The sequence below is a fragment of the Kogia breviceps genome, chromosome 14, assembly GCF_026419965.1.
Source record: "Kogia breviceps isolate mKogBre1 chromosome 14, mKogBre1 haplotype 1, whole genome shotgun sequence".
NCBI classification, from domain to species: domain Eukaryota; kingdom Metazoa; phylum Chordata; class Mammalia; order Artiodactyla; family Physeteridae; genus Kogia; species Kogia breviceps.
The window spans coordinates 84,031,483-84,050,876 of record NC_081323.1 but is presented as its reverse complement, the minus strand read 5'-3'; the positions used below and the strand labels follow the sequence as shown (position 1 = coordinate 84,050,876).

General features: G+C 58.4%; 1 protein-coding gene across 2 annotated transcripts; it reads right to left on the bottom strand.

The window, feature by feature from the left end:
• Positions 1–1,831: 1,831 nt before the first annotated feature.
• On the bottom strand, positions 1,832–18,426 carry EPHB4 (EPH receptor B4). Of its 2 annotated transcripts, none has more exons than XM_059038685.2 (17): positions 18,068–18,426; positions 15,340–15,410; positions 14,813–15,100; positions 13,733–14,129; positions 12,535–12,690; positions 12,019–12,351; positions 11,540–11,664; positions 10,892–11,057; positions 9,466–9,568; positions 9,206–9,270; positions 8,998–9,111; positions 8,628–8,875; positions 5,345–5,560; positions 4,892–5,041; positions 4,292–4,485; positions 3,943–4,098; positions 1,832–2,903 (listed from the first exon to the last, which is right to left on the bottom strand). In XM_059038685.2, exons 1-17 carry the CDS (start codon positions 18,117–18,119, stop codon positions 2,774–2,776), a joined length of 2,964 nt encoding a protein of 987 aa, XP_058894668.1. In that variant the 5' UTR covers positions 18,120–18,426; the 3' UTR covers positions 1,832–2,773. The 2 variants fall into 2 exon arrangements, with proteins under 2 accessions (XP_058894668.1, XP_058894667.1); XM_059038684.2 differs by lacking the exon at positions 1,832–2,903 and adding an exon at positions 3,378–3,665 and having other exon boundaries at positions 18,068–18,265.
• Between the last annotated feature and the right edge of the window lie 968 nt (positions 18,427–19,394).

The following is a 19,394-nucleotide window of genomic DNA, read 5'->3' as shown; positions in this document are numbered from 1 at the left end:
AGGGTGAACCGGCCGGCCTGTGACCAAAAGGGCCTTGGGGTTCCTATGGTAACTGAGGGCGGAGTCTGAGGGCCGGCTTGGGCGGAGTTTGGAGCTCCATCCTATTAGGAGTGAGCAGCTCACCTCAGCCAAAGGCCAAAGTGCAAACACTCCCACCCTGACCCCTGTGCCTCTCGCCTCTCACCGGGAAGGTCCTGGGGGAAGGGGTGGGACATCCTGCTTGGGTTCTGAGAAGAAAAAGGTTGCCAACTGGGGGTGCTCAGGATGTGGGACCCCCCAAGGACAGGGGACGCCCAAACAGGCAGGACCCTGTGTTCTAGAAAGGAATCCTGATTCTGTGCTTGTCCTCCAAATGACCTCAGCAGCCACCTTCATGTAAGGAAGCAAGACCCAAGTTGGTTGGGGAAAGGGCTCCAAGGGAGGGGTGCCCCTGGCCAGGCCACCCTGCCCCTTAGCTGGGGGGAGCAGCTCGCACTGGAGCTTGTGACAGGAAGCTGGAACTGGGCTGGCCATGCTTTAACCTGGGCATCACGGGGCTCCCAGCGGCATGCCTGCCCCCACTGAGCTCCCTTCTCCTGCTCTTTGACCCTTTGCCTCTCTGTTTTTCATCTATATCCTGCCCTCTTGATCTCGGTTCCTCCCCTCACCCAGCTAAGGTCTCCTTATCTAGCCTGGATGTCTGGTTGGCAGCGAAGGAGGTGGCCTGGACCAGCATCCTCGAGATAGACTTCCTCCTTCCGGAAGTAGGGGGACGCAGACCCCAACTGTCATCGGCAGGACCGACTCCCACCCACCCCCTTTTAGGGGTACAACACCTGGGCCATGTCATCGAGGGAGGGGACAGAGGATTCCAGAGTATTATACTCCCGAAGGCAGTTGTAGAGGCAGGTAATCGAGGACAGGATCACTGTTGGAGGCTTCCTGGGCTGGGAGAGGCAGATTGTGATTTGGGGTCCTGTACTGACCCCAACACGACAACAGGGGTCAGTTGAGATGCAGAAATGGCAGGGCTGCACCAGCTTGACAAACCCGACGCGGTCCAGGCCTGCCCCTGCAGTTGTCCCCTGGGGAGGGCAGGCTGGGAAACCAAAGATGCTGAGAAAGACTTCGGGGGATTGACCCCCATCCTCATCTCATCTTCCTGTTTGGGAGGGAGAAGTTAGGGGAAGATACTCAGGTGGTTTCCCCTCCCTTCCCAAGAGGCTGGGAGAACCTGCCTGGACAGCATCTTGAAAGGGGGAATTGTCCTCCCAACCCAGCACAGCGTCTGTACACGTGTGTGTGTGTGTGTGTGTGTGTGTGTGTGTGTGTGTGTGTACTTGTGGGGGGCCCAAGTCCTCCACTCTAGCCTCTGCCCCTCCTCCACAGCCGATGCAGACACTCGCCCCACATTGCCTCTAAACCAACCCCAGCTGTCAACATCTGGCCCACATCTGTCTCTTTCATGTGACTGGACCTCCACCCCAGATTCCCCCCTCCCCCCTTCAGGGGGCTGTAGGGCAGGGCTGAGCTCAAGGCCTCCCCTGCCTCACAAAGCCCCCTGCCAGGGCTAGGGAACCAGGGCAGGGGAGGGAGGGCAACCCCATCCCGGAGGTGCCCCAGGCTATTGGCAGAGCCATCTGGAGCCGTTAGAAGCAGCTGCCGATGACTCATCTTCCACTGCCCCCACCCTGCCACCTCAAACACACCGTGGGGCTGGGAACAAGCACCCAGCCCGGTCGCCAGACCGCTGACCCCTCTCAGCCTGGCTCAAAAGCTACTTCACACCAGTCCCCACCCGCCACAGAAGTCTATCTCCCCACCCACCCCTGCTCCCAATCATCCCCAGAGCCAGGACACTTCCCATTTTTTTTTATTAATACAAAACAATTGTTTTAAATATAATTTAAGAACCCCTCCAAGCACCAGTGTCTGTCTCTTGTTTCTACCACCACTGCCCCCCACACCCCCTCATGGACACAGCTTAGGGGTACTTGGGGGGGCAGGGAAATGTCTGGGGTTGTGGCGTGACCAAGGCACTGTTCTGGAAACACATAACGATGGGTCCCCGTTTCAACTTGGGCAAAGGAGGCGGTAAACAGGTCCCCTCTAACACAAAAAGTTACAAGGACGGTAAAAAAAAAAAAAAAAAAAAAAAAAAAAAAAGGGAAGGAAAAATAAGACCGAAAACAAAAAATAAAACTCAAAAACCTTCAATATGAAGGCAGCAGATGGGGGAGGGGCATTTACAAGGGAAAACCGAATTCGGCGGAGACAGCAGCAAGGTTGGGACATGCAAGTCCAATGATTTTGTCACTGGGCCATGACGCCCCTTCCTGCCTCACGACTCGCAGGCTAGTCCCCCCCTTCTCTTTGGTCTGCAGGGTCGCTGCCCTTCAAGGTGAGGAGGGGCACCTGGGGGCTCTAACTGGGGATCAGAGGGAGGCCGTGCGGATGGTGCCCAACCACCCCCGGGATGTTGGCAGATTCCGGGAACTTCTTTTCCTCTGGTCAGACCCAATCCCGAGAGGAGGGCTCCCACACCCTCAGTTTGGGGTTCCCCTCTTGGGGAGCGTCTGATTTCTACACTCCCATTCGGCAGAATCCCCAAATCCCGTCTCTCCAAATTGCCAGCTCCCCGCCCCCATGGGTTCAAAGTGCAATCCAGTGGGGCCCGGGGATGGGAGCCTCGTGGGTCCCCACCCGATTCTGCCCCAGGAATAAAGGGAGCGGTGTCCCCAGCATGGGAGTCCCTGCTACTCCAGAGCTGGGGGGCCAGGCGAGGAGGCGCAGGTCAGTACTGGGGCGCTGGTGCTCCCGACCCTCCCGAGGCTCCAGGCTTGGCCTGGGACTTCATGTGCTGGACACTGGCCAGGATTTTTTTCTGATGCCCCGCCAGAGTGACTCCGATTCGGAGCAGGTCCCTGGGGAAGAATGAACAGCTAGGTGAGGCCACTGGGCTCCCAGGGCGGCTCTCCTACCGAAACCCCATCCTCGCCTCGGGATTGTCCGCCAATCAGAATGACCGGCGGGGAAGGGGGCTGACGTCAATAGTTGCCAGTCAGTTTCCGGAGGATTTAGGAGCCTCCAGTTCTGCGCAGCCGCAGTAAGGGGCGGGGCTAGGTACCCGCGGGGGTCGAGAAGCAGGAGGTGGGGCGGGCTAAGAGAGAGGGAGGGAGAGAGAAAGAGCTGGGTGGGTGGAGAGGAAAGGGCGGGAGAGGACAAAAACAAACTGCTCCCAGCCCCATCCTGATTTGGGGAGACGGGGATAAGGAAAAAAGAAGAGGTGAGACATGGAGGGCAAGAACTCGTGTCAGGGAACCCGTGTCAAGGCGAGGCTGCAGCAAGTCAGGGAGCAGGTGCCCAGATCTGGTGGGGCAGACTGGCCCGGGACCTGCCTTCCAGGGAGAGGGAGGGCCTCCTGGACCCTCTGTGTCTGGATTTATATTCCTTCTATTTCTGTGATTCAAACCTGGGGCAAGAAGAGTCGTTGGGAGAGAAATGGAAAGGCAGAAAGGAGGACCAGGGAGAGGCCAGGTAGGGAAAACCAGTATTTGGGAGGCGTTGGAATCATAAAACCATTTAACATTAAAGCTGGAAAGGATCTCCAAAACCTAGTCCAACCTTCTCCTTTTATGGGTGGGAAAACATCCAGAGTTGACACGTCGTTAATGTGAGAGCAGGGTCTGGAATGCAGATAGATGCACAAAGATAGATAGATTGCGAGGTGGGAGCGAGATGGCCCCGGGCTGAGATGGTGCAAGGGGGTGAGGCGGGCACAGCTGACCGGGAAGAATCCTGGGGCTCTCAGCCCCTGCAGCTGTTACTGCTTTGGCAGGGGAGGGGCTTTAGAAAACAGACTTGGCACCAGGAGTTGACCCCAAAGGCCCCTGCTGAAACTGTGGGCCTGATTCTGGTCCCCAGGCACCCCCGCCCCCACCTCCATCTCCTACCACAACTTACTCAGTGGAGATCTGGCTGACCAGCTCGAAGGAGCCAAACCCAGCGGCTGCAAAACTTTCTTCGTATCTTCCCATCTTGATGGCTCGAAGCCACTCACCCACAGAGCCAAAAGCCGAGTAGTGAGGCTGCCGCTGATCCAGGAGGGGGTGTGAGGCCCTGGGAGGCAAAGATGGGGAGGACACGCTGAGAACCAGCCTGTGTCAGGGTGGGGACGTAGAGCCCAGCCCTGGAGAGGTGGACAGGGACCATCCCACATACCACCGAAGGGATGGATACTTCTCGGGGGGAAGCGAGGTTCTCAGGGGATGGCAGAGTGAAAGCCAGAGGGCCCAGGCTCTGGGGTCCTCACCCGCCATTCTCGCGGGCCACGATTTTGAGGCTGGCAGGGTTCCGGATCATCTTGTCGAGGGCACTGACCACCTGGGGGAAGCGGGGCCGCGCGTTCCGGTCTTTTTGCCAACAGTCCAGCATAAGCTGGTGCAGGGAGGTGGGGCAGTCTGGGGGCGGGGGCAACCGGTAGTCCTGTTCGATGGCATTGATCACCTGGAATGACAGGTAGAAGCACTGGGTGAGGACGTCAGGGAAAACGAGGCTGCCAAAGGACCCCAGGGAAATGGCGACTTAACAGACGCTGGGACGGCTGCTACAGCCCCCCTGCGAAGGGCAAATCTCGGGGGGGGGGGTGCTCCTGGCCAGGGCCGAGGCCACCGGCTGTGGCTCAATGTCCCAGAAGCTCTTGAGCTATTATCCAGACATGTGACTTCCCAAGGCTGCCCTCCATCACAGTGTCCTTCTGTGACCAGATAGGCTGTATCGAACTCTTGGATACAGAGATCAGCCCCTCACCACCTCAAGGACCAAGCAGTGATGAGCTCTTTATGAGGACCACCGCCCCCCCCCAAATATCCCAAGAGAGAGGACGTTCCAGGAAACTTGGTAGGACACTTACATCCTGATTGCTCATATCCCAGTATGGCCGTTCCCCAAATGACATGACCTCCCACATCACAATGCCATAGCTCCAGGCATCGCTGGCAGATGTGAACTTCCGGAACGCAATGGCCTCAGGGGCTGTCCATCGGATGGGAATCTTTCCTCCCTAAAGATGGGGGAGGAAAAGGTGAGCTGAGGGGCTCACGGGACTCAGGCATTCTGCCCCCCACCTTTGCACTTCCCCCAGCTCAGGCCTCCTTTCTTTCTGGGACCCAAACACCCAGCTCCCCGACTCGGTTCTTTTTCTGGACACCCGGTAGCCAGGTTCCTTAAGCTGACCCCCCTGCCCCCCACAAGGTCTACTCTTACAGCCTGTCTTGGACCAGAGCTGTCAATCCCTCGGCCTCCCAACTTTCCAACCTGCCCTGGCCCTAAGAACCTAGTTCATATGCCTGTGCCCCAGCCTCACCAGAGAGCTCGTGTAGGTGGGATCGGAAGAGTTCTCCTCCAGGAATCGGGAGAGGCCAAAGTCTGAAACCTTGCAGACGAGGTTGCTGTTGACCAGGATGTTGCGGGCAGCCAGGTCTCGGTGGACGTAGCTCATCTCGGCAAGGTACCGCATGCCCGAAGCGATGCCCCGCAGCATGCCCACGAGCTGGATGACGGTGAACTGGCCGTCGTTCAGCTGGAGATGGACATGGCGGGGCCGTGGTTCGGACAGCTCACCCACTGCCCCCCCTTCCTTCCATGTTCTAAACAGTATTTGTCTCTGCCAGACCCAACTCACAGACCCACCTGTAGGACGGGCCTGCTGACATCCCAGGTAAACCTCCCCCTTTCTTTTTTTAAAAAAACAATAAATTTTATTTATTTTATTATTTTTAAATTTTATTATTTGAAATCTATAGACGGTTTATTTTTATTTTATTTTTTTGGTCGTGCATGCGGGAATCTTAGTTCCCCGACCAGGTATCGAACCCAGGCCCCCTGCATTGGGAGTGCGGAGTCTTAACCACTGGAGCGCCAGGGAAGTCCCTCCCTCCTTTCTTTTACCCTGAGTTCTCTCAGCTCTTACTATGCTATTGTGACACAATGCTTATAATTGTCCCACTTTCAAATATTTGCTTTCAGTCTCTCGTAATTAGATTATAAGGAGACATTTTAAGATTTTCTTCCATTTAACCTAGTACAGTGCTTTACATCCAGGAAATACTCAACAAATGCTTTTGATCTATGTTCTCTCTCTCTTTTTTTTTTTTTGCGGTACGCGGGCCTCTCACTGCTGTGGCCTCTCCCGTTGCGGAGCACAGGCTCCGGACGCGCAGGCTCGGCGGCCATGGCTCACGGGCCCAGCCGCTCCGCGGCACGTGGGATCCTCCCGGACCGGGGCACGAACCCGTGTCCTCTGCATCGGCAGGCGGACTCTCAACCACCGCGCCACCAGGGAAGCCCCCAGATCTATGTTCTCTTTATTTGACAGCAACAGAGCGCTGACAGTTACGAGTGTGCTCTGAAGCCACCCTTCTACAGGTGGAGGTGCGTGCGTTGGTGCTGATCCTGCCACAGTCTCGCTCAGCCCTCTTGGACCAACTGTATGCAGGATGCAAGAGAACAGTGAGGAATCGGGTGTGATCAGTGACCGCAGCACCAAAACCAAGGTCTAAAGCCCGACCTTGAGCTTTATAGAGTTGGCTCTCACCAGGTAAGCCAACCAGTCGCGGACAGTTAACTCAGCCCATCTTCTGGGTTCAGCTAGCACGCAAGGGACCCTCGGCAGCCCTCCAGGGCCAGCAACACCGAGTTCAGAAACCGAATTCTGGATCCATCCTCCAAGCCTGCACCCACCCCACGCCTCGCATCTCAGCTGGTGGACTCACTTCCGGACGCTCAGGGTAGAGACCTCGGAGTCTCCCGCATCCATGGCTTACAATCCATCAGCAAGTTCTGCTGGCTGTGCCTCCAAAACACACCCCAGGGGCTTCCCTGGTGGCGCAGTGGTTGAGAGTCCGCCTGCCGATGCAGGGGACGCGGGTTCGTGCCCCGGTCCGGGAAGATCCCACATGCCGCGGAGCAGCTGGGCCCGTGAGCCGTGGCCGCCGAGCCTGCGCGTCCGGAGCCTGTGCTCCGCAACGGGAGAGGCCACAACGGTGAGAGGCCCGCGTACCGAAACAAAAAGGAAGAGAACTACACGAAAAAGTAAAAATAAACAAACAAACAAAACACACCCCGAACCAACCACTTCTGCGCATTCACTGCAGCCTCCACGGCCTGAACGATGCCAATCTTCTCATCGGCTCCTATCCCCCAGCATCCGTCAGAGGGATCTCCTTCAATCACCTCCCTCTCCGGCTGAAAAGCTTCCCCTCAGACTTCTAATCACATACAAATTTCTAAGGTCACGAAGCCCAGCCGCCAACCACAGCATGACCCACTGTCACTCCTCTGCTGACCTGGTTCAGCTTCAGCGGCCTTTCTGCTTCTTAAACAGGCTGGGATCCCGCCCACCCTGGGTTGCTACTCTCTGCCCCCGACATGCTTCCCCCCACCTTCTCATGGCTGGCTTTCTCATCTTCCCAAACGTAATCTCTTCTAAGATAGACCCCCTTCCCCTTCCTGCAACCGGACAATGGAACAGACTCCCGTATCCACAAGGGAGGGTCAGGCCATCCTGGCGCTGCTCCAGGGTCCGGCTCAGCATCCCTCGTGCCGGGAGCCGGGTAGCCCGTGTCCCCTGATGCGGGGCCACGGGAAGTACACAGCTCCCCCTGATGTAGGCTGGCCACAGACGTCTAATTTTGAACTTATCACAACATTAGACATTGCTTCCCTTACAGGAAACACAGAGAAACAAGCTAGAAGACCCCACAAGGAAGAATCCGATAAATCCAGAAGATAAGACATTCAAGTGGACAAGTGGCCCAGCCCTTCAGTGTATCAGAACCCCAACAAGGGACTGTCCTGGATGTAGAAGAGGCTCAAAACAATAACCACAGGTGCAATGCTTGATCCTGAACTGGATGCTGGGACATTTGGGGGACAACTAGAGAAATATGAGTATCAAGTGGGCATTAGGTGATACCAAGGAATTGCTGTAATTCTGTTAAACGCAATGTTACTTTGCTATGTAGAAAAACGTTTGGGGGACTTCCCTGCTGGTCCAGTGGTTAAGACGCCGCACCGCCACTGCAGGGGGAGCGGGTTCGATCCCCGGTCAGGGAAATTCCGCGTGCCGCATGGAGAGGCCAAAAAGAAAAAAGTTTTGGTTCTTTACAGAAGAGGCACAGTAAAGTTTAAAAAATAATAAAATTTCACACAATTTTGTGAAGGTAGCAAAAACGAGCTCTTCTCCCTCATTTCTATGATCCTGTTTCACTTCTTTCACACCTGAAATCTTGTTTGCTTTTTGTAAAACCTTGTTTGTCCTTGTGAATCTTCAGTCTCCCCCACTACACCACCAGCTCTCCAGGAGCAGAGATGTTCACGGCTCTGTCTCCCGAGGCCCAGCCCAGTGGCTGGGACACAACGAGGTGCTCAGTAAATATGCGTCACGAGGACAGATGACAACCCCTCCATATCCCAGGGTCGGCCGGCCCCACGGGGAGACCAGTCCCAGTTCTCAAGCTTCCCTGGTAGAGAACGAGGGGCACAGGGGCAGTGAGGCGGGACCCACCGTCTGCCCCGGGCTCCGAGCTCCTTGGCTACGCCACGGGAGCACAGGGCGCGTGCGGGAAGCCGGGAGCAGGGGGTCTCACCCTCAGGAAGGAGTCCAGGGCGCCGTTCTCCATGAACTCGGTGAGAATCATGACGGGTACGCTGTTGGTGACCACGCCCTCCAGGCGGATGATGTTGGGGTGCTCGAACTGGCCCATGATGGAGGCCTCGCTCAGGAACTCCCGCCGCTGCCTCTCCGTGTAGCCGCCCTTCAAGGTCTTGATGGCCACGCAGCTCTCCTTCTTCCCGGGGGCCTTCAGCCGCCCCCGGCACACCTCCCCAAACTCGCCTTCAGGAAGGAGGTGGAGGGTCAGCTCTCCTCCCCCGCCCCCCCCAGCCCCGCCCCCAGGTCCGGCCCTGCAGTCCCTCCCCCCACCCCCACCCCCGGGCACCCAGGCGTCCCCCTCTCACCTGCACCAATCACCTCTTCAATCTTGACATAGGAGACGTCGATCTCTTTTGCAAATTCCCTCACAGCCTCATTGGGGTCTTCGTAAGTGAAGGGGTCAATGTAGACCTTAGTACCTGAGGAATCACGCGGGGCTTGTGAGCCAGCAGTGCATTCCGATGCCCTGGTCCCCGGGCCCAGCCCTATCTCCTCCGGGATGGGCCTACCCACCGTGCCCGATGAGATACTGTCCATGTTTGTCTGAGTATTCAGCTTCTCTCCCGTTGCTCTGCTTCCTGTAGCCGATGGGAAAGAAGAGGTAAACTGAGTCACACGTCTCGATGTTCCCAGAGGGGAAGGATGGGAATCAGAGACGATTCCAGGTGAAAACAGGCTCCCGGGACATCGGGGGAGGCTTGCCCTGGAGCAAGAGGGCAGGTGGCCAGCTACACGGGGCTTCGCAGGGGCCCCCAGGTGCCCAGAGCCCTCACCTGAGGCAAAGAACAGCGATGACGATGACCACGAGGACCAGCACCACGCCCACGACCGCCGTGCCAGCAATCAGGGCCAGCTGCTCCCGCCAGCTCTCATTCTCTGGAGAAGAAACTGGTGATCAGGGGGACCCGGCGGGCCCGTGGGCTCCACTCAAGTCCCTCAGGGCAAGCCAAGAAGTTTCCCAGCCTTGGTGGGTTTGATTTTGTTCCGTTATAAATACTGGTAACCACAAAAAGTCCCACTTGAACAGAAGGTTCCAAAGGCTAAAAATGAAAAGGTTCGTAGCCACAAGGTGGAAATAACCCAAATGTCCATCAGCGGATGAGTGGATAAATAAAAGGTACCACAGCCATTCAATGGAGTTTTTTTTTTCTTCTTCTTCTTTTGCAATGGAGTATTTTTCAGCCACGACACGGAATGAAGTCCTGATATGTTCTACAACACGGATGAACCTTGAAAATGTTATGCCGTGTAAAAAGAAGAAGCCAGTCACAAAAGACCGTATTGCATGCCTGCATTTGTATGAAAGGTCCAGAACAGGCAAATTACAGAGACAAAAAGTAGACTAGGGCTTCCCTGGTGGCACAGTGGTTAAGAATCCGCCTGCCAATGCAGGGGACACGGGTTCAAGCCCTGGTCCGGGAAGATCCCACATGCCGGGGGGCAGCTGGGCCCGTGAGCCACAATTACTGAGCCTGCGCATTTGGAGCCTGTGCTCCGCAACAAGAGAGGCCACGACAGTGAGAGGCCCGTGCACTGCAACGAAGAGTGGCCCCCACTCGCCACAACTGGAGAAAGCCCTCGCACAGAAACGAAGACCCAACACAGCAAAAATAAATAAATAAATAAATATATTAAAAAAAAAAAAAAAAGTAGACTAGTGTTTGCCAGGGGCTGGGAGGTAATGGAAGAGTTATAAGCATCTCTCTTTGAGGTGCTGAAATGTTCTAAAATTAATTGCAGTGATCATTGCACAACTCTGAATATACTACAAGTCAACAAAGTACACATTTTAAATGGGTGAATCATGGTGTATGAGTCATATCTCAATAAAATCATTAAAAAAAAATTCAAACGTTTAGAAAACCATTGGGCCAGCACGCAAAAACTATCAAAGTGTCACCTCAGTCAATCCTTGGAGCCCTGTGAGAGAAGCCTCATATTTCCATTTTTTTGGGTGAGAGAGCTGGGGCTCAGGGGTCAAGTTTTTGCTAAAGGTCACATAGCTGGAGAGCCACTGAGCTGGCCTTCACACCCAGCTGTTGGTTTTGGTTTCTACATCTTATCCCCAGGCCAAAATGCCTCGTGGTTGAGAGAAAGAGAAGCATGGGGCTGTGGCTTTGGGGGTCCTGAGGGCAGAGCCAAGGCCTCCCGCCTGGTGGGCTCAGCCAACCCCACACGCATCCTGCTCCCCGGGCTCACCGTCCAGCTGGGTCTGGCTGTGGTGCTCCTGGCCGAAGGGCCCGTAGCCAGCCTCGGAGCGTGCCCGCACCTGGACCAGGTAGCTGGCTCCCCGCTTCAGTCCCCGCAGCTCTGCCCGGTTCTCCGATGTCTTCAGGAACCGCACGCTGCTGGGGCCCTCTGCGCCCTGTTCAGGAGAGGGGACTGGCCGTGAGCCAGGACCCCCCAGATTCCACTGCTCTCTCTGCCTCCCCGTGCCCTGGGCCTCCCTCCCTAGCATCTCTGTCCTGCTGAGTAGCAGGTGCGGCCTCTGTGCTCACTTACGTATGCACTGTGCCTTGTGTTTTGCATTAATTATATCATTTAATCCTTGTAGCGCTTCTGTGGGATAGGTTCCATTCTCCTAAGCATTTTTTTGGGGGGTGGGGGGGCCTTGCCGCGTGGCATGCGGGATCTTAGTTCCCCGACCAGGGATCAAACCCACGCCCCCTGCAGTGGAAGCACAGAGTCTTAACCACTGGACCGCCAGGGAAGTCCTATCCTAAGCATTTTACAGTGAGGATATTAAGCTCAGAGAGGCTAAGGGGTTGACACAAGGTCACTTAGCTAGTATGTGGCAGATGGCTGCAATTCAGGCGTCCTGGTCCCTAGGGCGGGGCCTGGCCTCACCTTCTCGTGATACTTGACCTCGTAGTCTAGCACTGCCCCGCTGGGTACCCGGGGAACAGCCCATGCCAGGCTCAAGCTGCTGGGTGACGACCGAGTCACCCTGATGTCGGACACTGGAGGCGGCACTGCGAGAGACAGACACCTTGGGGCCCTTGATCGCGGTACGTCTGTCTCTCATCTTTCCCAGCTCCTCGTCCACTGGCCACGCTTGTCTCGGTCCCCCAGCTGTTTCAGGAATTCCTTCCGGCTCTCTCCGCGCCGCCCTGAACTCTCCAGTCCACCTCTGCATCTTTTTAATTCCCTTTCTGCCTCTTGCCCCAAAGGCCTTGACCCGCTATATTTCCTGGGGACCCCACTCCCCAGCTGCTGCCTTTTCCCCCTCAGGCCTTTAGACTGTCCATATCCCTCGCGAGCCTTTCCCACCAACGCCTCTCCCATCCGACCACAGGCTGCCCCCTGCCCCCAGCCCCCAGTCTCACCCTCACGGTCAGTGGTGACATTCACAGCCTCAAATGGAACTGGACCGCTGGCTAAGGAGGACACCCCGTTCACGGCGGTGACCTCGAAGGTATAGGTGAAGTCAGGACGCAACCCACGAATGGCCACCCAGGGCTCCACCAGGTCCCGGGGGCCGGGGTCGAAGGTCAGGTCTCCCCCACAGGGCGTGCAGGAGCCGCCGGGGCGGCACTCCCTGCACCGGAGCGCGTAGGTGAGGTCCTCTCGGCCTCCCGACTCGAGGGGGGCACTCCATTCCAGGCGCAGGGAGGAGCCGTTCAGGCGGGGAACCACGCTTCTCGGGGCGGATGGAGGGGCTGCAGGAGACCAGGACGTCAGGCAGAGGCTGAGCAGACGGGCAGGGGGTGGGCAGTGGGGCAGACAGGCAGCCACACTGACGTCTTGTCTTGGCCGGGCACCAGGCCAGGGTCAAGAGGAGGAAGGTGTGGGAGGATGGGACTGGGGTCGGGGGTCCACCCCAGGGGTCACTGGCCACTTACTGGTACAGGGTGCACCTCGGGGGTCTGTGCGGGCCCGGAAGTACCCGATGCGACACTGGCAGACGGGTGAGCCAATGGTGTTGGAGTGGCTGTTGGCTGGGCACGGCTGGCAGGACCCCTCCCCAGACAGGGGCTTGAAGGTACCCTGAGCACAGGCTGCGAGAAAGCGTCCATCAGAAACTTGCATCAGAGACATTCAGCAGCGGGGTGGGGGTGGGGGTGGGGGGTGGGGACCAAAAAAAGGACATTCAGCAGCTATTAAAGTTGCATGAGGTGCCAAGGGGAGAGCAGGGAGGGAGGAGCTCAGAAACCTCGCCTCTAAGAGGAGAAGAACTCCCTCCAGACCACGAGTCTGAACCCTGACATGTACCCCCGGCCACTCCACAGCAGCCTGGTGAAACCCAGACCCCTGCTCTGAGGAATGATTTTAAATGCACACCACAAAATACACAGATTACCAAGAAAACCAAATAACTGAAAATACAGTGATCGAAACATGAAGAAACTTTGCAACACAGCAACGTGTGTGTTTCTCTACTAACAAGAGACAGCGGCAAGGCTGACAGGCAAGGAAATACTGAAGTCACGATGAGCGAAAAACAACATTTTGCCATTCTTGCGTCATCTCTAATGGGCTGTGAAAACACCCAAGATTTGAATGGGGCCCAAGTCTCAGGTCCTGCTCGACCGCTGGGCTGTGGCTGGCACTCCGTAAGAGGAGTGGCCAATTTCAGGTAAAGAGGAGGGCAAAGAAATGGTCATTTTTCCCCCCTTCCACCAAAGTTCACAGATCCCCTACATTCTATCTACAAAACCCAGGTTAAGAAACTCTGCTCTGGAGAAAAGGCTACGTGAGAATTCAATATCATTTAATTAGACGAAACCATAATGAAAAAGACTACAGACCATGAAGCCTTTGTCCTCTGGGTCCAATAAGGTCCCCCAGCCCTGAGGACAGCCCCACAGCCCAGGAAGGAATCAGACATAGTTAGAAGGATGAGTGTGGAAAGGATGGAGAGCTCAGAACTGTGCTGGGGCCCCTGAAAACGCGCCCTCCGGTAACTGAGACTGCCCGGGAGAATAAAGAACTTTTAAAATGGAAATTTAAGAAGTGGATCCAAGAGCAGGGTACCAGCCAGCGCCTCCTGCAGAGATGGGCAAGCTTGGCAAGCTTTGCGGCGGAAGCGCTGGCCCTCACCTCGGCACCTGGTGTTCCCCTCGGCGGCCTCAAAGCCTGGAGCGCAGCTGCAGCCCGTGACCGGCTGCTCGGCCCACTGGCCATCCTCCCGGCAGTAGAGGCTCGGGCTGGGGCCAGGGGCGGGCACGGCGTCGGCCACGCAGCTCCCCGCCACGGGCACCACCAGCTCACGAGGCACGGTCTCCGGGAAGCAGGTGAGGTTCACGGTCAGCTGGGCGCACTTCTTATAGAAGAGGTGCAGGGACAGCAGGGCCATGCAGGCGCCCTGGTCCTGGAAGGCCAGATAGAAGCCGGCCTTGGTGAGCGGGCCCAGGCGCAGCGTCTTGACGTTCACCTTCCCGGTGGCCTCGGCCCCGGGCCGCTTCCGGGTCAGGTGCTCAGCAGCCACTGTGTCCACCTGCCAGGTTGGGGAAGAGACTCACTGCCGCTGCCCTCCACTCCCCCAGGACCCCGCTGGACTGTCTTCTTCCCAGCTCACCCTCTCCTTGACCTGCCTGCCTCCTGTTCCAGAACCTTCTCTCCACCTTTCCCAACGTACGCTTTCCTGCAGGCCCCAACATTGTCCATTAACACCTGCCAAGCTCCTATGATGCATCCAGCCACTGTCCTGCACCCCCTTTCTGTGCATTCACTCATCCTACAGACACTTATCAACACCTACTCTGTGCCAGGCCCTGGACTCCACGCCAAGGAAACAGAAATGAAGGAAACACTGATGAGCTAAGGATAACTTAAAGGGTTACGGCGGGTGGGACCCCAGGGCGGGGCACATCAGCAAAGGCGTCCCAGGGGGCACCTCGGAGCTGGAAGTTACAAGACGGAGTTGGGTGGGAGAGGCAAAAAGAAGGCATTCTAGGGTGAGGCATCAGCTGGTGCAAAGGAAGGGGGCTGTAAAGGGGTGAAGTGTACTCAGAGAATGGGGACGTGTAGGGGGGCCCCAGCACGTGGAGCGGAGCGGCTGTTCCACCTAGCAGACCACCCTCTTCCCTCCTCAGACCCGGGCCTCCTGCTTCTAGCCCCCAGCACCTCTAGACCACAGGCCGGCCCCAGTCCCCGCCTTGGCCTGGGGCACCTGGGTACCTTGATGTAGGGGTTCTCCATCCAGGCTGGCGTGTGGGCCGTGGCCGTGTCCGCGTCGCTCTCAAAGTAGAAGACAGTGAAGGTCTCCTTGCAGGAGCGGCCAGCCCGCGGCAGGGAGAGGCACTCCAGCATGGTGAAGCGCAGCGTGGCGTACACGTGCACGGCGCCCCGGCGGGGCACCCAGCCCGTGCGCAGCCAGTGGGCCAGGCCCGGCGCCCGCTGCACGTCACACACCTCGTAGGTCCGAACGCTGTGCTGTTCCTCATCCAGGCCGCTCAGCTCCTCCCACTGCGGGGAGAGGGGTGGTCAGCCTGGGGGCTGCGAAGTGGCTGGGTGAAGGTCCGTGTCATAAAGCCACGAGGGGCTGGGGGGACCCCTGAGAGCAAGGGCTCAGAGGATACCTGCTTTAGCTGCTGCGATGGCTCTGTGGGTGTGGGTGTGGTGTGGGTGTGGTGTGGGTGTGGCCTGGGAAGCAGGAGCACAGGTGGCCCCCCTCCCTCGGTTTCCCTCCAAGCCCCAGCTCTTACCTGTCCCTCCACCTGAGGGAATGTCACCCACTTCAGATCGGCAGTTTCCAATTTTGTGTTCAGTAGGGTCTCTAAGACAGACAGACAGAGTCAGTCAGCGCTTGGGAGAGACACCAGGAAGCCCAGATCCCTGGGAGCTGAGACAGACAGACAGGCCCAGGAGGGGAGCAGGCCCTGCCCTCTGCCCCCCCCCACAGCAAGCCCAGATTTCCAGCCTGGGCTGGAACTCCCAGATCTAGGCCTCTGTGAACTGCTGTGCCCCAGAGGAGAAGGGGAGACACAGATGCTGAAAGGGGAAAAAGGCAAACAGCTCAGAAAGGGCTAAACTAGAGCCCAGACCTGACCCTGACCCCGAGGTGAGGTACAGGGACACCCCTCCCACCAGGGCCTGCCTCAGCCTCTGCAGTCGTTCACAAATCCAAAGGAGGTGCTGCCTCCATCCCCACCCCCCTTCAGACCAAACACCCCAGCCCTTCAGATCCTTGAAGGTGGTGCGGACCTCCTGAGGCCCAGCCCTGACCCCCCGCTCCCTCCCCACCGGCTAGCTGCCCTCGGAGCAGGAAGTGCTGGAGGCCAGGACGCTTGGGTTCCTGCCCTTGGCCCCTGTCTGCAGAGGCCCCACATCTGGATTAGGTTACGGGAAGGAAAAGGGGAGGAGATTTTAGGGGTGTGCGTATGGGGGGGTGAGCACACCTGGGTCTGCTCTGGCCTCTCTCTGGGGAGGGGAGGGGCAGGGCTCTGGCGGAAGGTGGGGATTAGGAGAAACTGCACAGCCCCCCCCCCGCCCCCCACCCCCCCACCGGCTGAGGAGGGTGGAGGGAGGGTAGGGCAATCCCCTCAGAGATTTGTGGGTAGGTGCTGCAGGCCTGCCCTGGGAGGAGCCGAGAGGGGGCCCCCAGGGGAGCCAGCAGCACACCTGGGACCAGGGCCCCCTCCCTGGTGGGAGCTGCAGGAGAGAAGGGAAGGCAGGTGGGTGGGCAGCCTCCTCCCAGGGACCAGGTGATGTCTATGGAGGGCAAGGGGTCAGGCAGGACCCCGGCCAGGCAGCTGGGGATGAGGCCTGGGCCCCCATGGATGGCGGGAGACAGCCCAGCACACTGGGGACAGGATGCCCGGGTTCTGGGAAGCGGGTGGATAGAGGCTGCCGTCTCCACCCTCCATTGTTCCAGACTGGATAGTGTTTTCCTGTCTCCAATTTACACACCGTCTCTGTTTCAGGCTGTCCCGGGCACTCTGAGCGGCTCACTTTCTCTCACCCTCTCTCTGTCTTGCCAGCCTCCCTCTCGCTTTGATCTGTCACTTCTTTTGCCTCTCACCTCTCTCTCCCGCTCTCCATCTACCTCCATTTCTCTTTATGACTGTCACTCTGCTTTCTGTCTCCCACCTTTCACCATCCCTGGGGCACAGAGGCTTGGATAAAAGACTCAACTCTTGTCTCAGTCTCCTCATCTGTAAAATGGGAGCAACAATACATCCCACCCACAGGCTTGTTGGAACCATGCAAACATAAAGCACTCAGCATGGGCCTCGGGCTCAGAAAGCACTGAGGTAATAGAAATTAGAAGTTACTCCCAGTTCCTCTTTGCATCTTTCTTTCCCTCTCACCACACGTCATCCCGAAGGGTTTTCTCCCTGCTTTACCTTCCCCTCTCTCTCCCACAGTTCTTTCCCCATCTTTCCCCGAGCCCGGCAAGTCTCTCCTCTTCCCCCTCACCCAGCCTTTGATCCCCAGCCCAGAGCAGCACTGCCCAGCCTGGGGGAGAGGGGTTTCTAACTGCCTTTGATTCCTCCTCCTCAGTAGCCCCCCATGGCCCACTCCCCAGAGACCCCTTTGATTCCAGGCAGTGAAGGAGGGGAAGGAGGCAGCTCATTGAAAGGAGATTAGGGCCATGGGAGGAGGGTTTATAGGGCTCTTGGCTCCCCCTCTAGGGGTTGGGGGGAGGGCAGAGACTCATGGATAAAGTCACATTTTGGCGCGGGGGGCGGGGGATGCAGAAAAAATAGAAGTTTAAGAGAGACAACTAGACAGTAGTTAAGCTGAGTTCAGGGGACACGAGGGCTGTGTAGGTCAGTTTCTGCCGGCCTAGGGTTAGAGGAAAGGACTCTGGTGGGACGGGGGCAGGGTCTAGACAGCATTTAAAGGGCTGGGGTGCAGCTTGGGGAAACCAGGGAAGGGGCCTCCCTGGCGCAGGGGCCGTGGCTTTGGGAGAGATTTGCAGGTTTGGAGTGTGAGTGCAGAAGGTGGCCATCCTCACGGCGGTGTGTGGAATTGTAGGGTCAAGGTGTGAATGCTCCGGAATGGGGGGGCGGGGGTAGTTTTATGGCCTAGCACAAAGTTCTGCCTTGTCTTCTTGTTCCTCCAGAAATGTTTCCTCCTGTTTGGCAGAGGTGGGAGGGGGGGACAGAAACTTTGGAGTGAGTTTTGAAAATTGGAGTAGAGAGAAAAGGAAAGGCTGCCAAGGGCGTCTGGAGTCAGCAGTGCGTGTGGGGAGCCGGGACCGGGGCATGTCCCGGGACGGAGCTCGCCTCCATCTCTTTCCCAAACAAAAGAAAACTCCACTCCCCGCTGGGCCGCCTCCTCCCCGCCCCCCTCCCGGGCTAGCACTATTGGTCCGGAGTGTTCGCTGCTGGGGTGTCGGTTTTGGGGGAGCCAGATGTCGGCCCTTCCACCCCGAGGCCCATCTTCGGGGGGCCCCAGAAGTGGCGGGGTGATCCCAAGGAAACTCACCTTCTAAAGCGGCTACAAGCGAAGCCCAGCAGAGCAGAGCCCGGAGCTCCATGGCGCCGCCTCACTCTGGTTGGATCCGATCCGAGTTTGGGGGGCACTAGCCCCCCCAGGTCTAACCCCCCCCCCCGAGCGGGTGGACGTCGACTCCCCGCGCTGAACTCGGTCGGGGCCCTCAGCGCGGGCCCATGCGGGCGCGCCGGGCACCCGGTGGCGGCGCCCAGGTGTGGCCCCGCGTCCCAGCCGCGCGCGCAGACAGGAGGGCGGGGTGCGTCCTGGCAGCGGCCGCGCCGAGCGCGAGCAGAGCAAGACGTGGCTGGAGTCGGGGTCCCTCCGGGGCCTCGGGGTCCCGCCCGGGGTGGCTGGGGGTGGGCCGGCCGCTCGCCGTCTCCCCCCCCCCCTGGAGTGGCGCTGCTCGCGCCGCCGGGCCGAGTGCGCTCCGCGCCGGCAGGGAGGGTGGGAGCGGAGCGGGGACGGGAGCGGGAGGGAGGGGACTGCAGCGCGGGGCCGAGCAGGCTGGGGCTGGGCCGGGCGGCGCCTGGCCGGGGAGGGAGGGAGGGGCGCGCGGGGGGCGGGGGGAGTTGTCCCCCAGCCCGGGCTAGGCGAGGGGGCCGGGGCGTGCTGATTGGAGCGCGCGCTGCTGAATAATTCATGAGGGAAGCGGAGCGGGGCGTCGAGCTGAGCAGGTCGGGAAGTTGGGAGAAAGTTTGGAGAAGGGGGAGGGGCGGCGGGTGCGGAGCCCGGGGACCGCCCAGACCTGACCAGAGGCCGTGCGCCCCTGATCCGGACGGCGCGTGTCGGGGCCGGAGCCCAGGGACCCCCGGGGCAGGTCGGAGCCCGGCAGACACCAGGGAGCAGAGAAACACACCCCGCAGCATGGAGGGCCGCACGCTCGAAGCCCTATCCGATCTTCCTGCGGACTTCGGATTCTCCTGGATTCACCCACCACCCCCTCGTTTGCGCAGGGGACCGTGTTTGGGGAAAAGTTTTGAAGATGGAGGGTGGCCCAGCGGGCCCCAAGGCAGAGGTCTCAGCTTAGATATGCCTGGAGCGAACGTTCACACAATCATTAAACGAACATTAAGTATTGGGGACCTACTGTGCGCGCAACGCAGCGCTGAAAAATGTGCGGAGGAAGAGGGGCACCTGGGTTGGGGTGGGGAGTATAGAAAATCGAGGAAGCGAGGGTAAATAAAAGGTAGTTGGGTCCGAGAGAGTTGAGGGGCCCAGACGGATTCCCAAATCGTGGTCCTCACTCTCACCGTCGCTATTAGGAAGGCTCCGAGACACCCTCAGTCCTGACCCCTGGGGCTCGGGCCGGGGCCGCTGC